Source organism: Pistacia vera, unplaced genomic scaffold (genome assembly GCF_008641045.1).
Source record: "Pistacia vera cultivar Batoury unplaced genomic scaffold, PisVer_v2 Contig1040, whole genome shotgun sequence".
Classification (NCBI taxonomy): domain Eukaryota; kingdom Viridiplantae; phylum Streptophyta; class Magnoliopsida; order Sapindales; family Anacardiaceae; genus Pistacia; species Pistacia vera.
Genome location: NW_022195072.1, coordinates 377,120 through 390,408, shown reverse-complemented (window position 1 = coordinate 390,408; position 13,289 = coordinate 377,120). Strand labels below are relative to the sequence as shown.

Genomic DNA, 13,289 nt, shown 5'->3' with positions numbered 1-13,289 from the left:
CTAGGATTAAAACATTACTGGGTAATATGATTTTTATACCTATTTTACCCTTAATTAAATACCATTTCAAACACAGTTGCCCTCAAATGTCTACCAAATAACAATTACCCAGCCTTCCTACATTTGAGAAACTAGCTAAAACACCCCAGCCACAAAAAAGTTTAAAAGTCAACAAAATACCCCCAGCCACCCAAGACCACTACCAACCGTCTGTGTCAGTCGCCGTAATGGTGCACGACCAGCGAAATCTGGCCGGTCGTGCATTGAAAACGGCCAGATCTAGTCGTTTCTATGGCCATTTCACGATCAAAGATCTAGCCTTTTCACGGCCACATCTTTAGCCATGAAACGACCATCGATTTGTGATCTATGACCGGAAATAGCTTTGCCGGTGCACGGCTGACCATATACAGCTAGTCTCTATCTTATCTAGTAGCCTAGCCTTTTCTGATCTCATTCCCAATCCAAGCTCTAACTTTACGTGATGACTTTGTGTGTGGACCAATGGCAGAGCACTTGTGGCGTTAACCAGTATCGATCTCAGACTCAGAGCACTTTGTTCACCCCCAAGAAGTTAGCCCAGGCATTAGTTGCTGAAGCTTGGACGGACTCCCTGAGTGACTCATCCTTGTTTCAAAACCACCACTCTGTTGACTGCCGGCGACAGCCAACAGTGGTGGCTGGTTGTTAGTAGTGGCTTGGGATGGATGGGGGTGATTTTGTTATAAATTAAAGTTTTATGTGCTGAGGTGTTTTAGCAAAATATCAAATGTAAGGGGTTAAAAGAAATTATTCAAAAAATAATATCATATTAATATTTAAAAAGGAGGGCAATTTAATAATATATATAACATACACACCAATTTATCATTTCAACCAAACATATTATTTACTAATTTATTCCAACCAATCGAATATATTTTTTAAACATTCTTAATAATCTTCAAAATGATATATCTTTATGTTAATATAACATCCCTTATAACAAATATTATATGATCCAAATACTCCCAAAAAAACCAATATCCCAATGACACATTAGTTGGCACCACAAACAATCCAGAGGGCTTTTTGGGGAGGTCGAGAATCTTCCATTCTCTTTATCTCTTCAGTGAAATATAATAAGGTGCGTTTGGTTCAATATTTCTACCCATATTCCCAATCCTATTCCCCAAATATTGTTTGACACATTATTTGAGAAATATTAGTATATTTTTTAATTACTTTTAGACCCCTTAAGTTTATTAATTTCATTAAATACCCCCAGAAAAAAAGGTTTAAAAATTAGTAAAAACACCCCCACCCAGCCATACTTCCCAGATTCTGGCAACTACCGTCGATGGTAGCCGGAATCTGTCACAACGGCTTACACCATGACCGAAAATGGCCAGTTATTCACCGATCTGACCGTCCTTGACGGTCAACGATGGCCAAATCTTGGCCATCGTTGACCGACAACAACGGTCATATCTTTAGCCATCGCTGACAGCCAAAGATGGACCTTTACGGTAGTTGACAACCACATCTGGTCGAAAAAAGCCATATCGACGCGTTACGACATAGATCTGACTGGTCTGTGTCGTAACGCAATTTTTCGGCTACATTCCAACGGTGGTGCTCGGAATCTGGCACTACAGGTGATAGGGGTATTTTTGTTATTTTACATAATTTTTATATAATGGGGTGTTTAATAAATTAGCAAACCTAGGGGCTTTTCTAGAAATTTTTAAATTTTACCTCGTAATACTCCTTATTCAACTACCCAATGTTATTCCCAAAATTCAATCCAAAATAATAAACCATAGGCACCCATAAATATCTGAAATTTTTTATTTATTAAAAAAGTGCAGTTGTTTTAGATTCTTAGCCCAACAACAAACACCGACTTACTTTCCCTGAAAAGATAAAAATAAATCATCCTTTCAAATCAACTCGTTCAATTTTCGTGGCAGTTAGGGTTTCTCCATCTTGTTCCTTTACAGGTGCTCTCTCGACCTATTTCTTTCTTTCTTTAACGCTTGTGTATGTCTGCCTTCTTTTATTTTTTATTTTTATGTTATGTGCTTAATTCGGCAAGTTAATATAATTCTAAGCGATTTTGTCTTTGATGGTTTGAGAATTTTTTTTTTTTTTTTATAAGAAAATCATATATATTTTAAGCTTGAATAAAATTGTTTCTCGCCAATTTAATGTTCTTTAATTGTGTCCTTTTTTCTTCCTTTTCCTTTGATAATGTTTGGTGTTCCTTTATATTTGTTATCGTCCGTTTTCATGGTGAGAAAAAAAAAAAAAAAGTTAGAAGGTGGGGTTCTGGGATAGTTTGATTGGAGTATTTCCGTTGATTCTTTGGATTGTAGGACTTGGGACAAAACCTCCTGTAAGAGAATATATGATAGTGTGTTCTTTGGTTGCACTAGGGTTTCTGTTGATGGCTCTCTTGTGATGAATTCGATTTGGTGTTGCTCGCTGATCTCTATTCCTTGTTAAGTATCAGGAATTGTTGGGTCATAATCTAGTTATGATTATATCGCTCTGCTACCTAGAATGCATGAAGGGTTTTTAGCCCTTTTAGTTATTTTACTTTTTGCGGTGCTCATTTCTAATTGTTGTCGAAACAGCTAAGGCTGTTGAACACCTTGTTGATGTGCTAAACATTGTTTTGTGGTTGCATTTGCTAGTTTTGAAAGCTTATAGCTGAGGGAAGATGCAAAGAGGGAGAGGAGGCAGGGATCCTTTCTTTGATTTTGGTGATCCCTTTGCCAATTTTGGAGGTTTTGATAGCTTTGGGGGTCCCAGGAGTTTAATCTCTAGTTTCTTTGGCGGAAGGGACCCATTTGATGACCCCTTCTTCACAAGACCTTTTGGTGGTATGCTTGAGTCGAACTTCTTTGGCCCTACCGGAAGTCCTTTGACAAATATGCAACCATCTGCCTTTATTGAGCATCAAGCTCCAGAGCCCAAAAGGTCAAGGGGGCCAGTTATAGAAGAACTTAACTCTGATGAAGAAGAAGCAGCAGTTAAAGAGAACAAAGAAAATCCTAGGAAGCATGGAAGGTCTAGTAAAGAGCCTTTTGTTGAGGATCCAGATGATGTAGTTGAAGGTATAGCATTTGTGTTATTTCAATCGCTTTTAGTGTCGTTTTTGCTCATTATTACTGAAGTCTGAGGGAAAAAACTGCCGTTTCCTCTATACTCCAGGAAGAAAGAACAAGCATTTGCAATACAGCAATGATTATAGTCTATGTAACGGTGCTCAGCTGCCGCCCCAAGCTCATAGCTTCACCTTTTCAAGTTCTAATGTAACTTACGGTGGTGCCAATGGAGCTTACTATACTTCCTCTAAGACAAGGAGGACGGGAAGTGATGGTGTGAGTAATTATAATGATGACAAAGTTGGTTTATTTTTGGTTAGTTGTTTTCTATTTTTCCCTAACATTTGTCAATGATATGGTACAGGTAACATTTGAAGAAAGCAAAGAAGCTGATACCGCTACCAGGCAAGCAACTCACAAGATTTCAAGGGGACTTAACAAGAAGGTATCGGTTGGATTTTTTTTATTTATCTTTTTTTGTTGGTCTTGTTCTTGGTTTCTTGCTAGAGTATATATTAAATCTAAGCTATACTCAGTTCAATTTGCATGTGACTTTAAAAATTTAATGTTGGGAATTTTTGTTGTAGGGTCATTCTGTTGCAAGAAAGCTTAATTCTGATGGTAAGGTGGATACACTCCAGGCTTTGCACAACCTGAATGAAGGTATGTAGTGATCTTATGTATGGTTTATGTTTTGCTGTGTTCCATTTTGTCAATATGTTTGGGTATTGGCAAGTGTATACCAGTAAAATTTTGTGTTTGATATGCTATGTATGATCTATATTTTGTTGTTGCATTTTGTCAATACGTTTGGATATTTGCCAGTGTATACTGGTAAGATTTTGTGTTTTATATGCTTAATTATACTCTACTTGGGGCTTACACCTTTGCTAAAGCTTTTGGGATTATTGGTTTTCAAAAGATCAATGAACTTGATTTAAGGGTTGAATGTGTGGATTTTTTAGATGAACTTGCTGATTTCGAGGAAGCCTGGGATGGAAATGCAAGAAAATACTTACCTGGATGGACCGGTAGTTTCAGTGGTCATAATAAAATGGGTAAGATTGTTTTCATGGCTTGGAATGTAATATATTTTTTTTTTTTTTGTCTGCTAATGTTGGCCATACTTTACATTGTTTGTGTTCTTGTGGAATTGAGTGTCATTTTCTGTATCAAATGTGCAAATCTCTTACCTGATTGTCATTAGCAAAGTTGACTTGCTTATTTAGACTTGTTTATGTTGTTGATTTATAAAAGTTCCAAAGCTCAAATCTCTTTGGGCAACTTACATGGGGGGCTGAAGTAAAAGAAGAGCATTTTTCTGTGTTTCAGAAAGATCAAAGAAAAGTAGACCTGTTAATAACTTAAGATTATGATTGCTGTTATTTATTTCATTTGTCAAACAGATCACTAATTGATGTAAATGTAGCTTTTCCACTGTGTATTATGTGGTTAACAGTATTAAAATGGAAATTTGATTGAGACATGTTGTATAAAGATTTTATTATGAGATTAATAACTATGGCTGGTGAGGAGGCTGGAGTAGGTTGAAACTGCTTAAACAACACTTTGATGTTATTTGAGGTTAGAAACATATTACTTGTGCTTTATGTGTGTATTTTAAGAATATAATATTGAATGGACTTAAGTGAGGGTATTATAATATTTGATACAATATTTTATTTCAGTGTACTGTGATAGTCTTTTGGCAATTTCTAGACATGTCTGTCGTGAAATATGCTTGTCAAATGACCCTTTTGCGTTGCAGGAGGAAGTAGCAGCGGACAGAATGAGCAGGCAAGTCGGGGAGGTTGGTCACTTCCTTCTACGGAGCAATCACAGAACTTAGGGAGAGTGGTAGCCGACAGATCTGGATCACCACGCACACAGCATTTGATGATGAAAAATTCATCAGATGTCAGAGAAAGGATGGGATTTCCACGAGGAAGATCGAGGAACTAAGCTGGGAAGCAAGAAAGGATGTGTTGGATAGGCTGGATCTCGCTTTTTTACTTCTGTGCTCTTAAGTAGTAGCCTTTTCATTAGTTGCATGTCACTTAAATCAGTTGATACTGAAAATTGATGCAGCAAGTTGTTTTTTCTACGTATGACGTATATCGTACATCAGCAGTCGGAATTTTTAGTACTCTATGCCCAATGTTATGCAAATATATTGACATTATGATATTTTCACCTGAATATTATATTTATATTAATGTTGTGTTTGATTTAGGGAATGTTGTTTAATTAGAAATGTTATTTTAATTGAAAGATAGATTATTTTGAAGATTAATAGAAATATTTAAGAAAATGTATTTGGTTAGGTTTGAATAAATTGATGAATATGTTATATTGATATGTTTGGTTAAGAGGAATAAATTAGTGGGTATATTATATAAATAAATGTTTTAATAACTAATTTGGGTTGAATCATGGCCAAGTTGCTAGGTGTCAGGTTAATTAGCTTAATCGGTTGGTCAAACTAGGTGTGAAAAAAGTTTCAAATTTAATAAATACACTCTTGAAAATTATAATCAACTGCATATAAGTTGAAATTTAGCAAAAACAACTTAAATACAAATCAGCGGTCGATTGGTTGGTAGTGATGACACATCAAATGCAATTTCAATTATTCCTTGAGCTCATATCCAAGAAAATCTATCTAAGATCTAGTTGATCGATTGATTTTGGCTAGATCTCGCCAACATCGACGTTTATTGATTTTGGCTATCTTACTGTCGTCAGCATTGATAACCCTCCCCCATCACCACAAAAATACTCCCTTCAGGCTCTTAACTAAAACTCATCTCACCCCACCCTTGTTCACCTCGCCAATCGCTGACAAAAGCTAGCTATTGTTGTCGCTAGTGTTTTTTCGATTTTCGATCGATTAACTCATCGGAAATCAATTATGTCATTACCATTGCACTCATAGACACTTCCTCTTCAAAAGCTCCAACATATCAACCTTCAATTGTTCGTCGATCCCAAATTCTACGGTTTTGAGTGAATAGAAAAATTGTTAACCCACCCTGGTGAAGGTCTCGGGTCTCAGTTGAACTGGGGCTGGGTTTTAAAACACATAGATTATTAAATTATCCTGTTTTTTTTTTAATATTAATATAATATTATTTTCATTATTATTTTTTGAATCATTTATTTCAATCCTCCACATTTGAGATTTTGCTAAAACACCTGAGTCACATAAAAGTTTAATTTCTAACAAAATCCTCCCCACCCACCCTAAGCCACTACCGGATGTTGGCCACCACCACCTATCGGCATCATTAGTTGCCAAAACGGTGCACAATTGATCAGGTCTGGTCGGCTATGCGTAATCTGGCCGTTTCCGGTCAGATCAATGGCAAAAAACTACTAGATGGCCATGGATCTGGCAAAAAATGGTCATATCTATTCTGTCAGTTTTCAACCAGATCAATGGCTGTTAACGGCCAGATCTGTGGTCGTTAAAACCATGGATCTGGCTGTTAACGACCATAGACCTAGCTGTTTTTTACTAGATCTACTGCCGTTTAACTATTTGCAACCATCGATTTGGCCGAAATTGGCTAGATCGACGCACGATCAGCTAGATACAGTCGATCATGCGCCGTTCCGGTGACATCAGTCGATGGTGGGTGTCGGTGGAAAAGTTGTGGTGGTTGGTAGGTGGCGGTGGTCCTAACCAATTTGTATAAATATAAAGGCATTTATGTCCAAAAACTTAATTAATTAGGGTAAAATTGTAATGACAGTTTCATGTGAATTAATTTCAAAATAAGAGCATTATTGTCCAAAAAATTTATTAGTTAAAGGAAAAATTGTAACAAAATTAAGATCACTAAATAATCTTAAAATACCTAAAAAAAGAGAGGTATTTAGATTACCACATATATAATCAATAATAGTTACGGTTGGTTTTAAAATATTACCAAAATCTTATATTATTTCTTATATTCCTTGACAATCAAATGTAATGATATAAGTAATATAAAATAATATTACTTCAGTAATGGGAGATAACCTCCAGCCAAACGCCTCTTAAGAATAGTATGTTATACTACCAAGTTTGGGATTTGTGCTACACTCTAGACAAGATTGATTGTTTAGAATTGGATTGTAGCGGAATTGATAGAAGTAAATTGGATTAAATTTAGTAATAGATTATTTGTAAATTTATTATTTAAAATAAATATAAAACTGTTTATGAATTAAATTATTTAAATATATAAAAAAAGTTTAAAAGCGATTAATAATAAAGTCTTTCAGACAGAATTTCAAAAAATATTTTTTTTAAGATCCAACAATTGGTTAGACTCTGGTGATTTTGGTGGTCGTTGCTGGCGGTGGGCTTGTCTACAGACTCTACACTGTCATGCATACAAGCAACGGCCACCAAGACGCAATCAGCGACGGGCATCAAAAATCTTTGAGACGGCATTAGTGGGTTGGGTTTGCTTTATTTATTGAGTTCAAGTTTTGTTTTGCATACGTGTTTAATTTGATCTGGAATCCTTCATCTTCGGAACATGGAACTCAGCTTGATTTAATTAGATATTTAATATATTTATATATTTGAATTATAGACCTTGTTATGACATATTTAATTCAAATATTTTTGTATTTGAATTATGGATCTTGTTACGAGATATTAATTCATATTATCTTGGATTTTAAATAAATTTATTTGAATTAGATATTTTCTTGGACGAATTTGTCTTTAATTAAAATAGAAGAAGAATTTTTTTTTTTTCGTATCTAAGGGGAAAAATGATTCTAAGTCTCCAATATAAATATATCTTATTGGGGCCATTTGGATTGACGGTATATAAAATAACGGGGGTAATCTTTGTTTATTTTACAAGATTTCGATGTTTGGTTTGTAAGTAATAAAATATTACAGTAATCTTTTATCATGATAATCTGATTTTTTTAACCATTTTGTCCTTTATTAAAAACCATTTTGAACACAATTGTCCTCAAATGTCTGCCAAATAACAATTATCCAACCCCCCTACATTTGAGTAATTAAGTTAAAACCCCTAAGCCATAAAAAAGTTTAAAAATTAACAAAATACCTTCAGCCACCCAAGACCTCCATCGATCATGACTCACCATCACCGGCCGCTAGTGCCAGTCGATGTAATGGTGCATGACCAGTGAGATCTGGCCGGTTGTGCACTAAAAAGGCATTTTTCGGCCACTGAAAACGGCCAGATCTGGCGTTTCTATGACTGTTTCACGACCAAAGATGTGGTCGTGAAACAACCACAGATCTGGTCGTGAAACAGCCACAGATCTAGTTGTGAAAAGGCTAGATCTTTGATCATGAAATGGCACGACCACATCTTTGGCTGTGAAATGGCCATAGATCTGGTTGTTTTCCGGCCATGGATTTGTGATCCATGGTCATTTTCGGCTTTGTCGGCGCACGTCCGGCCATATACGACTAGTTGTGTGCCATTCTGTCGACTGTCGGCGGCGGCTAGCAGTGACTTGGGGTGGGTGTGGGTGATTTTTGTACAAATTAAAGTTTTATATGACTGTGATGTTTTAACAAAATTTCAAATGTAAGGGATTAAAATAAATAATTCAAAAAATAATAATAAAAATACTATTATATTAATATTAAAAAGGAGGATAATTTAATAATCTATATAACATAACCACCTATTTATCCTCCCAACCAAACATATTATGCACCAATTTATTTGATCAATCAAACACATTTTCTAAACAATTCTAATAATCTTCAAAGTAATCTTTCTTTTTGTTAATATAATATTTCCCTATAATAAAATATTATATGATCCAAACGCCCTCATTAAGATATATTTGAGTGACTAAAAGACTCAATAGAGTTTTTTTATTCTAGGAATTCTTCGTGAGAAAATAAGAAGGCCGGTCTTATAAAACCATCAAACCATCCAAAGTGTGCCGACACACAAATAATTGGTTTTTAAAGGATTGAGGATAGCAAAGAAGACCGATTGGTTGAAGCTTCTTTTGGCGTGGTTTTAAGGCTTCTCTAGGCGTGATCTTGAAGCTTCTCTAGGCATGATTCAATCTGAAAGAGGTAATTGGTTAAGCTAAATTTATTGTTTCTAGCATCATGAGTTTGGATTCTATTNCTCATGGACATTAATTAAGCTTGAAGTTGGTAAAAATAAAACAAATCTAATTAGAACAAGACAAAACGGGAGATCTTTTTGCGCACATGCTTAGTGTTAGTAGTTAGTAGCCCCATCAGAGTCATCATATGACCAAATAAATGGTGATGTAGGCAAAGACACCGATGCCTCTGTATTCCAGAAAACTGAAAAAGCAGTGTTTTTATGATTTGATTACAGGTAGTAAATTTGCAGGCGGAGTTAGCTTACACTCAGGCCCGACTTTCAATATTGCAGCGAGTTCCAATTCCTTCGCCAACTCAACCTCAAACAACATCTTCAACAAGTCTTAATTCATCCTCATCCACGGACTTGATGTCTACTTATAATATATCCATGCTTTTTGATCCTCTACAGCCGCAACAATCATTCACAGATTTTACTACTTCTTGTAATTCATTGGATCAAGAGCTGGACGATGGGGAACTCCAAGCTTTAGCTCGGGAATTTATCGCTAAGTATTTACCAGGTGTAAGATTCCGGTCTTCAACTTCTGATTAGAAGTTTTCACTTTGTTAACTAAACCAAATTACATTATGTTGTATGTTTTCTTGGCTATTAACCCAATCAATGTTACTTTTATCCAGTTTATATGTCATTTCAATTACACCAATGCTGCAAATGTTAAAACCAATTAGGGCCTCAAGTCCTCTACTTAAAATCCAGTACTTATTCTTTTAGGTCTGTAGTCTGTACAAGTTTCTGGTCACGAAATCCAATCCTGCAATCCATTTAGGCTTTGTTACATTGGCACTGTCAAAATATCCACATATTAAATGTGCGGGTAATAGCGTCTATAACTTAGGTTCTGTTTGGTTTGTTATTTTATATAGGATTTTAGAAATAATATTGGATAGTTGAATAGGGTAATTATTACGAGGTAAAATTTAAAATTTAACAAAAAAACCTTATGAGTTTGCTAATTTAACTAAACACCTTAATATATAAAAATTTTGTAAAATAACAAAAACACTTCCACCCACCTACAGTGCCAAATTTCGGCCATCACCGTCAGAATCTGATGTTACGACGCAGACCATTCGGATCTGGTCGGACGTGCGTCGATCTAGCCGTCAATGACCGCAAAAGGCCAAATCCACTGTGGATCTGGTCGAAAAAGGCCAGATTGATGAATTACCGACTAGTTCTAGTCGTTTGTAGGCTGTTGTGAGTTGTGACAGATTCCGACTACCATCGACAGTGGTTGCCGGAATTTGGCAACTATGGGTGGATGGGGGTGTTTTTGTTAATTTTTAAGCTTTTTTTCTAGGTATTTAATTAAATTAATAAACTTAAAGGGTCTAAAATAATTAAAAAAATATAATAGTATTTCCTAAATAATTAAACAAATAGTTATTTTGTGAATAAGATTAGAAGTAGGATAGTGAGCAGCTATAGCTTCATTGTTCATCTTCCCCTCGCTACCGGATGGGTGAACTCTACCCGCCTATGCTGGATGGGATTGGATGAAATCAACGAATTCCCCTTGCCTCCTGGATCCACAGGGCGAGTGGAAGACATTGAGAAGGGATGTGAAGCCCTTGCAGTTGAGGTTTGAAACTTGGTTGTGCTCCTCCCATTGACAGATTCCTGGAAAAAAAGAACGCCTTGAGGTTTTGAATGAGGGGCCTTGGAACGGATCCACATCGTATTCATAACGAAACGGACCGATTTTTCAATCAAAGCTCTGCTACCGTCAGACTTTGGATTCAAGTTCATTGAATTCTAACCATGAAAAAGATGATGCCTGGTCTAACCTTGTACAAGATAAATGTTATTGTTCATAGAGCAACATCATTGATCTTCAAAACGCTTGATCAGACCTATCGAGAACCAGTATGGTAACATCTTTTCCTAATCACAGTTACACTCTACGTGCTAATTTCAATAACATCACCCTCTTTAGATTATTCAAATCGTTTAATAGCTTAAGTGGAACCAAGTCACTTGCAGTTGAAGTCAATGGCTAGCGGAAGTTTCCGTTTCTTCATTTATTACAAGGAAAATGACAAGAAATTGTTTATAACTTTAGGTGAATCTGTGACAAGATGCTTTTCATGGGGCTTCCAGCATCGCTTCAGCCTTTCTTGGGCTTTTTGTCAGTATTTACAGAAAAGACAAAACGGTCTAAGAAATGAAGCACCAAAAGGAGTGAAGTAAATTTACGATTCTTTTGTCAACTGAAGTCTGAAAGCAGACTGCCTACCTAAGGCAGATAAGAACAAACTTGCAACCCAATAAACTAGAAGATGGTCGACAGCAAATCCTACCACCAAACTTGAATTTGATGCTAAATAGCCATGTCAATACCGGAATAGTTTATTCTCGATTGTCCTGGCAATGGTTAATTAAATGGTGACAACCATAACCATGTATTCATAATTACCAAAATTTCCCATTCTTCTAGATCAAACCCATGCCTGTACTTATGAACAATAGTTGATAACTAAAAACTACAAGTTTTTTAAGAACTTTTGACTAGCGGGTTAGTCATTACAGGTCGTAAAAGAATGCTTACTGAATTGAGTGAATCAAAAATCTTTTGANTAAAAACGATCTTTCTTCTTCTCTTATGAAATTGATAGTTTGTGAGAGGAATGCAATAACTCGACTGTAAGGTCCACCAGGTCCGTAGGAGAGTCAGTCTTTCTCTAAGCAAGCTGTTTTCTGGCCTATACGGAAAGAGTTTTCAAGGAGGAACCCAGCTTATCCCCTCTCAGCGGAGAAGGAGGAACCCAGCTTCTCTTCTCTCAGAGGAGGAACCCCTTTCCTTCCGTCAGTCTCCAATTTTCGTTAGTTCTCTCTCTCTCTTAACAGAGCGGAATTCTCCCAGTTTCCATCTTTCCTTTTAGAGTTTACCACTTGCCCTGACGGGGGCTACCGCTTTCGTTCAGTTTTCTCTCTACCTTTTCTTATTTTGACTTCATTTTCAAATCTTTTATGCTCGGCCATACCAACATGGGAAAGACCTAGCCTTCCCTCCCTTTGAAGTGCATTTATCAGATCAGCTCCCAGAGTAACTAGAAAGAGGGTGAAAGGCCCAACTTCTTCATTCATGGCCTTTTTTGTTTCTTTGATTGATCTCCCTTTCGTATTCATTCGACCTGAGGCGTTCCTCTCAGTCATACAAAAAAGAAAGGTTATTTCATGCAATGCATAACGGGTGGGCCTCCTATGGATTCCTCTAACTCAATGAATGAAGGGAGGAGTATGAGGAAGGCCGGCTTTCTAGATGAAAATGAAAACAAAAAGGAAAAGGGTCAAACCATATCTTACTTAATAATCTGACTGAATGACGAAGAGCTCTTTATGTGGTCTCACTTTACCACCATCTGAAATGCGCGAAACTTCGATTGGTGGAAGCCAGTCCATGAAGATTCTCCCTTTTCCTACGTGCACTTCCCCTCTTTTGGTAAGCATCCAGTATCTCAGCAAATGAACATTTCTCTAAGCTTATCCTGTAGCTTATACGTCGTTTGAAAGCTGCTTCAAGGATCCAACGAATAGCTAAGGTTTGTTGACGATCCCTGGCTACAATCCCAGGGACATCATAAATAGTACCCGCTACTCCTACTTTTGCTACTTCGCATATGGGCTTTATATTCTCTACGGCGTCAACCATAAGTTTGATTACATCGCGTTCAGTTCGAGCTGGGCGATGAAAAGTTTGATAAACAATAGCACGAACTCTCGTTCTTTTACCTTCTTTCATGCGAAAATTGACCAACTTCTTGATCAATAGTTTTTGCTCACCATCCAAGCCCCCCATATAGCTGAAAATTTCCGAGCAATTGGAAGCCGCTTTCGATGACGAGGCCGATAAATTTATATTACGCAATCGTTACTGTCCATCTTTATCAGCCAACTCCCCAGTTTCCATCTTTCCTTTTAGAGTTTACCACTCTTCATAGCTTCTTGAACTTTCTTTAGGGTCTTGCTCCCTGAGTTCCAGAGTCTACACTCTCGCGTCATATGGCTCCGCCCCGGAATCATGCTTACGCCCTCTCCTTTTAGAAATACTCTCGTT

General features: G+C 36.6%; 2 protein-coding genes across 2 annotated transcripts; one reads left to right on the top strand and one right to left on the bottom strand.

Moving 5' to 3' along the window:
* Positions 1-1,878: 1,878 nt before the first annotated feature.
* On the top strand, positions 1,879-5,092 carry LOC116126715. The gene is made up of 7 exons (XM_031412384.1): positions 1,879-1,982; positions 2,679-3,101; positions 3,199-3,368; positions 3,457-3,537; positions 3,680-3,755; positions 4,058-4,153; positions 4,858-5,092. The coding sequence occupies exons 2-7, from the start codon at positions 2,705-2,707 to the stop codon at positions 5,052-5,054; spliced, it is 1,017 nt and encodes a 338-aa protein (XP_031268244.1). The 5' UTR covers positions 1,879-1,982; positions 2,679-2,704; the 3' UTR covers positions 5,055-5,092.
* A 7,492-nt stretch (positions 5,093-12,584) lies between these two features.
* LOC116126524 (ribosomal protein S7, mitochondrial) lies at positions 12,585-13,031 on the bottom strand. Its single transcript, XM_031412206.1, has one exon. The coding sequence runs from the start codon at positions 13,029-13,031 to the stop codon at positions 12,585-12,587; it is 447 nt and encodes a 148-aa protein (XP_031268066.1).
* Positions 13,032-13,289: the final 258 nt, after the last annotated feature.

Bases quoted from the DNA above. Each gene is read 5' to 3' on its own strand.
- LOC116126715 (XM_031412384.1), top strand. From the start codon at position 2,705: ATGCAAAGAGGGAGAGGAGGCAGGGATCCTTTCTTTGATTTTGGTGAT. The intron at 3,102-3,198 runs GTATAGCATTTG...TCTATACTCCAG, and splicing joins TCCAGATGATGTAGTTGAAG to GAAGAAAGAACAAGCATTTG. The intron at 3,538-3,679 runs GTATCGGTTGGA...TTTTTGTTGTAG, and splicing joins CAAGGGGACTTAACAAGAAG to GGTCATTCTGTTGCAAGAAA.
- LOC116126524 (XM_031412206.1), bottom strand. From the start codon at position 13,031: ATGGGGGGCTTGGATGGTGAGCAAAAACTATTGATCAAGAAGTTGGTC.